This window comes from Meleagris gallopavo, chromosome 3, assembly GCF_905368555.1.
Source record: "Meleagris gallopavo chromosome 3, MGAL_WU_HG_1.1, whole genome shotgun sequence".
Lineage (NCBI taxonomy): Eukaryota > Metazoa > Chordata > Aves > Galliformes > Phasianidae > Meleagris > Meleagris gallopavo.
This window is the reverse complement of record NC_139406.1, coordinates 31854714-31867906: the sequence shown is the minus strand read 5'-3', so window position 1 is coordinate 31867906 and position 13193 is coordinate 31854714. Positions and strand designations below refer to the sequence as shown.

The 13193-nt window shown below is 36.6% G+C and overlaps 1 protein-coding gene across 2 annotated transcripts in view; it reads left to right on the top strand.

Moving 5' to 3' along the window:
• LPCAT1 (lysophosphatidylcholine acyltransferase 1) overlaps positions 1-13193 on the top strand; it is a 60335-nt gene that overhangs the window by 33447 nt on the left and 13695 nt on the right. For both annotated transcript variants that reach the window (XM_085220578.1, XM_085220577.1), the window contains exons 10-12: positions 3285-3410; positions 10480-10633; positions 11832-11930. In XM_085220578.1, the coding sequence (XP_085076704.1) occupies positions 3285-3410; positions 10480-10633; positions 11832-11930 (379 nt within the window). The remainder of the gene's footprint in view (positions 1-3284; positions 3411-10479; positions 10634-11831; positions 11931-13193) is intronic.

The window sequence follows — 13193 nt, the reverse complement described above, 5'->3', positions numbered from 1 at the left end:
CTGGAAGTCCAAAGGCTTTTCTACACTGCCAGCAGATGAACAAGAGAAGATGCAATCAAACTTGAGAAGAACAAAGCATGTTTGACAGTGGGAACCCATGCAGGGATTAACTGTAGTAGCAATTTTTTGTACTAATAGCATTGAGTCTGGTCAAAATACTGCCCAGCCTGTAAGGAGGTGCACTCAGCTATAACTTATTCTTCTTCCTTCCAGTTTGGCTGAGCCTGAGATGATCTCTGCTTTTGTTTGGGATTTGTTCTGTCACAAGCTTGTTCTTCCTCTTTGGAAAGGCTCCTTCAATAATTTTGGGGACCATTATTTAGGGGATGGTATTTAAATCTGGTGTTGGTTCTGGGATGCCAGTCAGGCCTTTCTTTACCTACTGTGGAGTCCGAGTAGCCTGATCTTACTTAATCATCTTCCTTTTGAGGTTGCTCTGAAATGTTGCCTCCTATTTATTTCTATGGAAACTAAAACAGATTCACAGAACACAATTGACACTATTTGATAGAGCGAATTCTCAGTTTCTTCAACATAGTCACCATCGTTTTGCTGTGCATTTTCACCAGTGATGAATAAGAGCCTGCCAGTGGAAGTGACCTGCCATCTCCTCAGCAGAAATCACAGAATCGCAGAACTGTAAGGGTTGGAAGAGACCTCTAGAGATTGAGTCCAACCCTCCTGCCAAAGCAGGCTCCCTACAGCTGGCCACACAGGTAGACGTCCAGATGGGTCTTGAATATCTCCAGAGAAGGAGACTCCACAGCCTCCCTCAGCAGCCTGTTCCAGTGCTCCATCAAGCTCTGTGAAGAGTTCCGTCACATATTTGTGTGGAACTTCCTATGCTCCAGTTTATGGCTGTTTCCCCTTGCCTTGTCCTCACAGATCACTGAAAAGAGATTGGCCATGTCCCTTTGTCTCCCACACTTATCTATAAGCATTAATAAGATCCCCTCTGGGTCGTTGTTTCTCAAGGCTAAACAGATCTAGTTTGCTCAGCCTTTCCTCACAGGGGAGGTGTTCCAGGCCCTTTACCATCTTTGTGGCCCTCTGCTGTACTGTCTCCTAGGAGATCCTTGTCTTCTTTGTACCGGGAAGCCCTGAACTGGATACAATATTCCTGGTGAGGCCTGACCAGGAGAAGAGTAGAGGGGGAGGATGTACCATTCACTGTGCTCTCATCCACTGTTTGGTCTTCATAAGCGTTCTGCAAGCATTGATGAATGTCAGTGGGTGCCTTTTTTTCCCTCACAGTGGAATTCATTCACACACTTGCTTCATCTACACTTCCATGTCAGATGCCATTTGGTCAGACTGCCCCTCTGCTACCATCTGTCACACAGCAACAAAATGTAATGGGATATTGGCAGGAAGATTAATTTCTACTGCCATACCAACATCTGCCTCTGACATCATGAGTCAATAAAATAAAATAGGAGGCGTTACTTTCAGAGCATCCTCAGATTTGAAAATTTCCCAGCATTTGTTTTTAACAAGTTACAGCTTCTTGCTTTGGTTGCAACTTATGCCTATGTTTTAACATGTCTGCCATCTTCTGTTTTTTCATAAATCCTTTTTTAAACAAAAGTAAAGTTCCTTCTAATTGCTACCTTTCATCTGAGTCACACTGCTTTTTTTTCTTTTTGTTCAAACAATTTTTTTTATGATTGTCTTTGCTGGTTCCCTAATGTGGTGTCTCACAAGCACAGATCTTTTCTTATTTGTAGTTAGCTTCCCCTTTTCTATGCATTTGCCCTATAATTCTACTGATTGCCTGTAAGTTTCTATGTCTCTGTTGCATGCTGTACCCATTGTTGCCTTAAGATCTGATGAAATTTGGTGTAATGTGCCTAGCTGGACAAGACCTTTATTGTTACCACATTCCTTTCCGTAAGCATATCTTGCCAGTACTGCTTGTGAGTTTTATTGTATCCGTTTGGCCCAAGGAGTTCAGCTTTCTACCTGACAGTTGACAGAGGAGCTTTTGAGAAAAGGTGATCTAGTACACACACAGCGAGGGAACAGCAAGTAATCTAAGCCAGCAAAATAAGTTCGTCTTTGATTACTCCAGTTTTCTTCTTCCATATAAACTTTATTTCATATTGTATAATACTAGTGACTTCATATTGTCTAATACCATGCTGTATTGAATACCATATAATAGTAGCTATTGACAAGACCTGCAGTACTTGATTTCTAATTCAGTTTGGAAATTGACTCCCACAGTATGAGGGAGTTATTCTGGATTTTACGTGACATTCACTTCTATGCTGACTACAGGGTTATGCATAGCAAGAAATACAGTATCATAAAAATCTCTCAGTAAATTGCCATAATGGAATGACCAGTTTGCACGTATCACTAGCACACTGATCAAAGAAGCAATAGAATGATGAAACAAGAACAAATAAATGAAAAATTTGAATGAACAAAATTTCATTATTTAGGATCATCCACTTGAAACATTCTAGCCTTTAACAGTCTGCAGTATTTAACGTGCCTTTCCCGTATATCTCTGTCTTCTCAGTTTAGTTGGCTTTTCCCTTTTGTTCCCTTCCTATTGATTTTTCTTGCAAGGGAATGGCTGTTAATCCGAAATCACTACAGTGTATGTCTTCAATTTATTCACAAGTAACTTATTAAAAAAACTTATTTTTTTAACATACTACTTCTGAGTTTGGATATCAGTGAGGTTCTCTTGCTTCGGTAAAAAGAGAAACAATGATCAATAACTTTAATATTAAGTGTATGTTTTGCTACTGTATTAGAATGCCTAAATTTTGGAAGTTAATCAGTGGATAAAATATCTACCTTGTATAATAATTACACTGGCATTCCAAGAGCTTTTTTGAGATTCTGAAGAAGTTTCTATTTAACAGAAAGTAATTGGCTGTTGCATGAGAAGCAACTACTACTACAGATCAAATTGTTATAATAAAGTGCAGAATGAAATGTAGGATTTTCATGACAGAGAAAATGACTATGGCATGTTTTGGACTTTTGTAACAGTCTTGCCGTTAATGTATATTAAGTTCACAAATGAACTTACGTGGTTAGTGATGAGGTAGAAAAAACTGAAGTTGAAAAAAATGAAAATAGTCAAGAAATGTGTAGAGTACAATATTTCATTCTTTGTATATGAGCTTTTCTTGTATGGTATTTCCCTTATTTCTTCAGAATAAAGAGGAGAATTGTTGCAGAACGTCTTGTCATACAAAACAAAATAATATTCTGCTCAGTTTTCATAGGCTAACTTGCTTACTGTTTCTTTGGTTTAATTTAAGAGCGTTGGGAGTTCCAGTGACAGACTATACATTTGAAGACTGTCAGCTAGCTTTGGCTGAAGGACAACTTCGTCTGCCTTCAGACACGTGTCTTCTAGAATTTGCAAAGCTTGTGAGAAGCCTTGGGTGAGTATAGACAATATTTGTATATAAGGTGCATTTTTGTTATATGTTTATGTATGATTTTCCTCATATAACAATAAGTTCTCTTCTATGCATTTGACTACATTTGGAATGCTGTCATATTACAATCAGGGGAAACTGATACAAAGATTAAACCAATACTGTATTAGAAGTAAATGTAAACATCCCAGAGAGAATCAGAAATACTGTAATATCTGATACAGTTAAGAGTCAATTGCCCTTTCCCATGATATCTATAAATGAGAATGGTGCTGCCATAATACAATCTTGTGACTGGGGTTAATGTTGTAATAGAGATGGCAGAAGATTTACTCTTTCCCAAGAACCACAAGAAAGCATTGGTCTATTGAGTGTGTTATGCTAAATGTACTTTACAATGAAATACCTTATTTTAAGCAGTTTAGCTCATCTCTTCTTTTATACATCAGTTCTCTCTGGCTTTACCTTTCTGAAAAGCTTCAGCGAACAGTGGAAAAAAAAATCACATAAACCAAATATTAGAACTTGCTGCTGTTTTTCGAGTTTTTCTGCTTTGTTTCTCCTCTCCTCCTATTAAGCAAGGAGCATCCAAACTTGCATTTTCAGCCTATGAACAATTGTAACATGTAAACACCTTTTTCCTTTTTTGTCTCTGTAAGTTAAGTGTATGTAAGTTATGTTTCCATTCCATACTTTATTTCATTTCACTGTTTTTCCTTCATCTTCCAGCTTGTTCATAAACAGGATTAAAAAAAAAAGGAGGCAAAGATCTATTGTAGACAAAGGAATGCGGGACAGCGTACATCATCCATACAGGTTACAGACATATTTCTCCATCTGAAAAGAATTCCAGTAGGACAGTAGATATTTCTAAATAGAACCAGAGAGATTCTTGCTTCAGTCCAAAAACTTTGAATTTTCAGTTAAAAAACAAACAAACAAAAAAGCTCCTCACTTATGATGCAGTTGATAATCCCAGGATTCACTTTAATCTTCTTGTAACATTGTCCAGCTTCTGTCTGCTCAGTTTAAAACAGTTTCCTCAAATTAAACTTTTTAGAGTATTTATTTGGCTTCTAGAATGATTATGCATATTTGAGAGTGGAGTTCCTCACAATCTAAAAGTTCTCTGACAGAATTGAGCAATTATGCATTGGTGAGCTATCATTCTGCCTTCATTTGGGTGTGTGCCAGTAAATAAGGCTATTACTGGATGAAGCTGGATGAAGCTTGTAATATGATTTCAGTTCTAATGCATGATTGATGAAAATGCACTCATTTGCTGCTTATTCAAAGGCTTTGAGGCCAGCAAGCCATTAAGATCATCTAGTCACATCCCTTAATAACTCCAGCAGTAAATTTTATCCAGTGGATTTTGCATCCAGTCTCATTACTTGCTTTTGAACAAGAGCATCTCTTCTAGGTAACGCTTAGTTTTAAATGCAAGACTTTAAAGGTGAACTCAGACTTTTGTTTTTATTACTTTGAAATCATGTTACATCTGAGTTTGCTGTACTGGAGAACTGTTTGTTCATATGATATACCTATAGGATTCATTATCATTTGCATGTCTGTAAGATTTGCTCAGTTTGTGCTCCAGGTAGGGATCCAATTGCGATCCAGAAGACATGTAGCCAGAGCAATGAAGCCCCACACTTCATTTAATGAAGAGCTTGAGCAACTTTAACATAGCTATACAGTTGCTAGGTCACAGCTGGCTGAAACTCAGCAGCTTCATTTTGAACTCTGTGCTAAAATGACTGTTTTATCAAGGAGATCAATTAATCAGTATTGTCTTCTCAAATTCTAAGCTCGTTTCTCTTCAAGCAATTATGCTTCTGTTGAACCTGATGACTGACTGGTGTTTGACCAGTGAACAGATTCCTAAGAGATATATATATATGTATATGTGTGTGTGTGTGTGTGTGTATATATATATATATATATATATATATGTATACAGTCTTTTACTATAGGTTTCAGACATTGTAAATGCTCGACATCATTTCATGATTTCAATTAATTTCATTTGATGATTCATAATTAATTGCTTTATTTTAAAAAACAATTTCCTGTTTATGCTTTGACTGGATCTATTAACATGTTCTAGACATGGAATTTTGTTCGACTTCTGTGCCTTACAGACCTCTTCATACATTTTCTTCTGCAAAAGATACTAATTTATTAATTTTAATTATAATCTCCGTTTTTTTTTTAAACAAGATAATTTGTTTTGAGCTGCTTTAATGCCAGCAGAGAGATCCTTAAGTTCTTCATAATGTCTCAAATTTCTGCTTATTCTAATTTCTATGTTCACTTTGCCTGTGAACTAGAAGGACATTCTAGCTTTAGTTGTTCTGATTTCTAACCTTGATTTGTTGGCCATCAGTAGCTCCTTAATGAATTTTCCATTTTGGGTCAGATAAGTTTCTTATTTTTTCTGCTGCAATTATTTTCTTAAAATATTAGAAAGATCTATCCTATCTTCAAAGTGGCTGGATGTAGTACACATTGCAATACAAGGTAGAAATTTCTTGTTGTCACTGTTCTGTTTGTTGTTAGGCTTACGAAGTCAGGTCTTGGTGTAATCTGACAGTTTGTTCAACTGATTCTAGTGGTTCAGGCTGTTTGTGTCTTCAAAAAACTATACAGAGATAAATTATCCTTTATCTGGATAGGTGTTTTATGACACTATCTGTGGTGGTTTTTTTTTTTTGCACTGATTTCTGCTAATACCTCTTCTCTCTTTTATCTCATCTGCTCTTCAATTTGTTAAAATTCATTACTCTACTACATTATTCATAATTGCTTTTTGGTTGTTGAATTTTGTGTTTGTTTTCACCAGTCTTTCACTTACAATCCCAGCTATGAATTAGAATGTGTTGCAAGGTTGGAGGTGTCTTGCATCTTTCTGCTTTAGTCCACGTTTTCTATTCCCTGATTTTTTTCTTATCCACTTGCTGCCATTTTGGCAAATATTCTTTAGAAACTAAGATTTTCATCTACTTTTTTTTTTGCACACTAAGCAGCTCTAATACTTGTACGTCACAACACATTTTCTTTCCAGTTTGACAGTTGACTTGTACTTCATACATCAAGAAGAAGTATATCAAATACAACAAAAACAAAATATGGTATCAAAATATGGTAAATGTGTATCTTATGTTGCTGGTATATGTATAGCAAAAATGCCCTTTGGGCAGATTGTTGACTTGGTGTATACATTCAGTACTCAGACGCAGAGGTTCTTGGTGGTTTTCACTAAGACTGAATGGCTGATTGTCATTTATTTTAAAAGGTATAGTTGCACCAGATCTTGTTTTTTCATGTCAGAATGCAAATCCCATTGGATTTCTGAGTTTTCTTGGTGGGATTATTCTTAGTCTAGGAAGTCTTATCTTTAACAATGGATAGTAATTTATTTAGTTTCTTAATTCTTTTTTGGTTCCTTAACAATCTGCTCAGCTTTTCTGGGGCTGATCATTGTTGCTGTCTTAAATCCTTGTAATGAGCATTAGAGATGTCTGTTGCATATAACTATTGCCTACCCCAGAAGAATGTTCTACATTAGCAAGCCTGAAGTTTACCTCCTTACACTGGGACTTCCAGGCCCAAGTAAGTTTTGTGATAGTCAACCTTATTTTAGAACCTGAATTATTTTGCTGTGACTTCAAAACCGCAGTATTTCAATAAGAATGAAATGAATTAAACAGTAGTTTCATTTTGAACCTCAGTATTATACTGTCCAGTCAGCCACAAGGATCCTAAATAGACAGTGCTCATGTAGCCTTGTAAGAGCTGCAAGGAGAGATTATAATTATCTCTTAGATCTGGTACCCATCTACTCTCGTTCAGCAGCCCATGATGCAGTCTTCTGCTGGTCCATGCGTACATGAAACTGTAGTCCAGACTATAGGTAGTGCTTTGTAATTCAAGAAGTAGTAATACCTTATAGCTAACACTGTCATGCCTTAGGGCTGCTACGGAGGTCATATTTAGTAAGAAAAAATCTCTGGAGAATGTTCTTCATCTGCATTCATGGTAAAAACAGAGCTGTCCATTACAGGAGGTGATCAGAGATTAGGCTTAATGTAGTGAATACCAACTGCAGTACACCCTGCCTCATGAGATCAATTCAGGACAGTTTTGCAGCTGTTGAGTATTCTTTTACTATAACAAGAAGCTGCATGGAAGTTCATCAGCAGATAGAAAACTGAATGTGCTGCTTATTTGGCTTAGGGCATATTTCTCTGAACTTGCAGTTTACAGTAGTTAGCTACAACATCCGGCTGTTCTTATGAGGCTTCCAGATCTATGAGACACTTAGAAGCTTTTTGGCAGGTTTCCAGCATTTTAGGAAAGAGTGTTTTCAGATGATCAAATGCAACTAAAACTGACTTTAAAGAGATGAGACATTTCACTTAGTAAGAACGGTGGTAATTGTGCTGAAAGTATCCTACCTTCAGGGATCTGGTTTTCCTTGTCAGCTCTGCTGTGGAGGATTAAATGTTCAGAGCTGTTCATCCTGAAGCAGTTCTTTCCATCTTTAGAGGTTGGCTTACAAAATGAAGCAAAATACCACACTAGCAGGTAATGTTATGTCCCATAAAGCCTAGGTCCTGTAAACACATGGTTACATGAGCAGAGACATTCACTGTTGGCCTTCTAGGTTTTATAGCCTCCACTAGGGTAAAAGGCTCTTTACTGAGAGGGTGGTTGGGCACTGGAACAGGCTCTCCAGGGCAGTGGTCACAACACCAAGCTGCTGGAGTTTAAGAGACATCTAGACAATGGGCTCAGATGTATGGTTTTATATTTGGGTGGTCCAACGTAGAGCCAGGAGTTTGACTCAATGATCTGTATGGGTTCCTTCTAACTCAAGATATTCTATCTTTCTATAAAAAGTAAAAATTTTAAAGGAATTGAGACATCCAAAACAATTTCAGTTTGAAACTACAGTCTGTAGGATTTGGAACACTTGGCTTTCAAAGAATTCAGCATTATTTGTCATGGTCATCCAATACGCCAGTTACGTTCTGATTCTGAAAGGGATAGAGGGAATGCACCTACCTTGGATTCCAGGAAATACAATGTATTCATACTCAAGTTGAAGCAAAAGTTTTGCTTCTCTGATCCACATACAGTTTTTGAGATTGGCTCACAAGTTTTTTGTATTTATAATCTCAAACCACAAAACATCTAATAGATTAGTGGCAAATTGCAACTATTTTCAATATAAGATTTTACTCTTGTAACTTCAGCTTTTCAGGCTGCTGAAAGGTTGACTGGTGAACAGTAAATCCCAATGAGTCTCTAATACTCGTCACCAAACAAGTGTTTACTCATTTCCAGAAGGTGAATTTTGTGTTACTTTATTCCAAATCAAATCTCTCTGGTTTAGAGACAGATGTTAGATTGCATATTCTGTGTCAGAGATGGATTATCTCAAGGGAGTATTCAGATGCCAGCTGCCCTTGTTCTGCAGTTAAAATCCATTTCGGCTACTACAGTGAGGATGTATTATCTATGGACTGGTTTTACATGTAATGCTGCATGTTAGAAGCTGAGATCTGTATGTATCTATAGCCCTTCATGGATTCCTTTGATATTTGTACCTGCTCCTTTTTTAGGTAATGGAAAATGAATGTTTGCTCTTTTTATACTGCCTAGGAGCAAAACTTATGAGAGGTGTTTTCCTTCAATTGTGGAGGGAGCATGTGAATGTTTTGTAGGGGCTGTGGGCTTTGAAAGAATTGGTACATAGCTAAATCTTATAATTCAGAAATACAGTGCTTGGAGTTGTTACTACAGTTCTTGCAAGTTAGGCTAGGTAATGGCAGATAGCATAGTATAGTAGTTCTGTTTTTGTTTAAAAGTATAGGCTCTGGGAAGAGTTGTTCAGTCATTTCAGTAGGCCTTCAAGGTGTGGAGCTTTGTATATCAGATATTCTTCCTACTCAGAGTGCCATTAGCTATTTTTCCAAAGCTTAGGTATTTTGGTACTATTTAAATAATTGATCCAAGTCTCATCACTGACAGGAGGCTGCTGAGAAGGTCCAGCTGCAGTATGGAGACAACTGTGATCTTGCATAAATAATTGCCTCCATGTGTCTGCAGGAGCAAGCAGCAGAACAGTTCACTGCAGAAAAGTATTGTTATTGGCTTTTTTGTCTTCAGATTGAGTATTTTCAGTGCCTGTGTTACCCTACACCAGTTCAAGTAAACTCACTGGTGACAATTTGGTTGATGTTTTATTAGGCAGGGAATTTATTTTCTCCACATATATGCAGCAACTCTAATATTTATTATTTTCATAGTAAAATTTATTTTTAACAAAGCAAAACCAAGAAGTTTGATTTAGCAAAACAAACAAACAAAAAATGACAGAAAACAAGCCAACAAATCCATGCAGTGGATATCTGCTTTAGTAGAAACCTGTGCTGTCGGTCAAAATCTGGTTCTGAAATCAGAAGGAATGAGGTAATTTCTGTAGTAGTATTAACTGCTATAGCCTTGTTATGGGTAGCCTCATAATGGTGTTGAACTGCAGACTGAATGAGGACTGACAAACAGGATTAACAGTATAAACAGTATAATCACCATTATGTAATCCCAGCTTCCTTTTAGAAAAGATGCACCAAGTCTTTCCTGTTCAGTGACATTAGTAAATTTGGAATCGTAATTGGTTTATGTTACTGTCAATGTGGCCATGCTCAGGTGACCTAAATCCTACCTACTTCTTCATGCTTAGTATTTGATACTAGCTAGTTCTAGACTCTTGTTTTGCTTGCACGTGTTGGGCTGCTTGGACATATGGCTGATAATCAAGGAAGAAGACACAAGTTTATAATCAGAATTCCTGAAACGTTCCAGTAATTTCTAACGTAGTTCAAGAACTAATGGCAGCTTCAAGGCATTAGGAATCCATTATTACAGAATAAAGCTGCTTGGAATCCTGCTTCTGGATTTTGTAGTGCTTTATACCATTATCATTGCTTCATTCCGTATATTGATATCTGCATTCTGAAGTTAGGTTTACTTTTAAAATGTACAAAAATAATGTGCTTTCCAGGCTGAAACCAGAAACACTTGAGGATGATCTTAATAAATATGCTACGCGTGCTATGAAAATGAAAAAAGACAAGGCTGATCTTAAAGAATTTTCAGCATATTTGGAATTTCCAGTTTCGCACACATTAGAAAGCATGTTTGCCCTTTTTGATGAGGTAAGAAACAATAAGTATATTTTAAAATTGTGTTACTTATAATAAACTCTGTTCTAGCATAATTTTCTTGTTGAATTCACTGAAGTCTAATTCAGGGCAGTGCTATGCACTTTACAATCATAGCATCACCAAAGTTGGAAGAAACCTTTAGGATAATCTAGTCCAGCTGTACACCTTCCACCAATATTTCCCCACTAAACCATGTCCCTTAATACAACATCTAAACATTTCTTGAACATCTCCAGGGATGATGAGTCAACCACCTCCCTGGGTAGCCCATTCCAGCATCTGACCACTCATTCAGAGAAAAACTTTTCCTAATATCCAACCTGAACCTTTCCTGGTGCAACTTGAAGCCATTCCCTCTAGTCCTATTACTGGAGATATGGGATAAGAGACTGACCCTCACCTCACCACAACCTTCTTTCAGATAGCTGTAGAGAGCTATAAGCTATAGACATTTCACTGCAGTATTTGCCTATTGCATTTCTCTTTCTGCAAGATAGTAACATCCATCATCAAATAAATTTAGCTGTCATTCAAGTAGAAAGTAAAAAGAGTGTCTGTTGGACAAAAATGATTTTGTTTCTAGATTTAGGAAAAAAAAGTTCAGGCCAAACCATTAGTACTGCTTGTTGCAACTATATGTGACGGATATTGGTTGTATTAGAGAAAAAAAAAAGTCACTCCTTTTTTCCAAGATACCTGAAAGCTTGAAGGACTGAGAAACTGGTGAATGAGCCAGTTTTTTTTTTTTTTTTTCTCTAGCAATCAGTTGGGATTGAGAAAAATGATCATTATCTTTTAAATCATGAGATGCTATTTGCACCAGGAGATGGATGGATGTGTCCACAGTGGCATCCTAGACCAAAGAGCAGATACAGTGTATTCAGGGCTTAAATCAGACTAGTTTGGCCTATGGTTCTCTAATTTTAGTTTTAACCCAAATAAGTAAATGTAAAAATGTTAGATAGGCAAGTAAAGTCTAATAATAGTGGCCCTGTCTTTCATGAATATTTGAATATAACTTCCAAGAGGAACTTTGAAAAGCACCTTTGAAGCTCATACAACCCCAGTTTTTGCAATGAATTACATATAACAATGTATCTTGCTGAATATTCTGCATATTAATTGTTGTTACCTGATATTTTTGGAAGTTCTGAGACAAGTTGTCATATCTAGAGAATTTCTTTCACAGAATGAAGATGGCATAATTGATGTTCGAGAATTTGTCATTGCTCTGTCAGTTGTCTGTAAGCCATCCAAAACTCTGGAAACAATCCAACTGGCATTTCAGGTAAGTGGTGTTTTCTTCCTATATATAGTTTACTTAAAATTTGTTTTTAGAAATGATTATTACTTCCATTAAATTTTTAACAGAAACTTTTTTCCAAAAATACATTAATATATTAATAAAATATATTAAATACTTGATTTAAAATGCAATTAGAATTAACAGAAATGAAGATAAGGAGAATATATTCAGAGGGAGTGAACTGCAATTTTGTTAGTAAAATGATGGGAGTTTGTAGAGTGCTGTTGTTATATGGAGCTCGTAAAGTCTTCCAATACACTGAGTCTAGAGCCAAAGTCTTTTGTTTTGATAACTCATTAGCCATTAGTTTAGAGTAATGCTTACTGCTTGTAAAATCTTTCAATCAAATTCTTTTTGTCAAATTAAGAAAAAAAAAATCAAAACTTGCAGTTCTATGTGTTAATAGAGATTCCCCCCCCCCCCCTTTAGCTTCTTGCTAAGATTCATTTTTCCCTCTTAATCTTTGGATCTCTGCAATGTTTCTTTTTCAGTCCTTCAGTTCTTCATGTCCTGAATTATTTGCCTAGCTTTTAGACTTCCCAGAAGTCTTCCTGATCTTGTTCTAGCCTCAGTGGTTTCTTTTAGCATCAGCAGTTATTGTTAATGCAAGCTTTTAGGGAAACCAACAGAAGCAGTGCTTAATGTTTGCCATCCCAGTGGGTTTGTCTGACACTGAGATTTCTTACTTTTTAACTGATTTCTTTAATATTACTATTTCAAGCTTTGCTGCACTAAGATTACCTTTTCTGATTGCCTTGCATTTAAGGGGGCTTGTGTCTTCAGTGCTACCAAAACAGGAACAAGTTAACACTTGATCACTGGTGAATGCATGGACTTCAGAACTTACAATTGTATCAGTATTACACAGTGGTCTTATTTTCTGAGTGTAACTGTTCTCAGGTTCTTCAGCAATTTTTTTCTATACTTAACTGTGTTTTGCTAAAGAAATGAGAGGCTCCTATGAATGCTTAGTGTCTATCTATCACCCTTTTGCCAGTGTTGAACAAATATCACAAAGGATGAAGTTGCAACAATATTTATTTTCTTAAATCAACAGCTGCCAGAGGGGATAACTTAATGCTACTTGTGAGGCAAAAGCAGATCTCTGCCTTTGCTTATTGTATTTTATTTATGTAGTGGCATTACTTGATGTTTGGTGATCTGTGACCTCTTACTAAAATGAACAAGCTTGAATACTGTGTGTTTACTTGTGTAAACTTGAATGTGGCTTTTGGACATTATTTC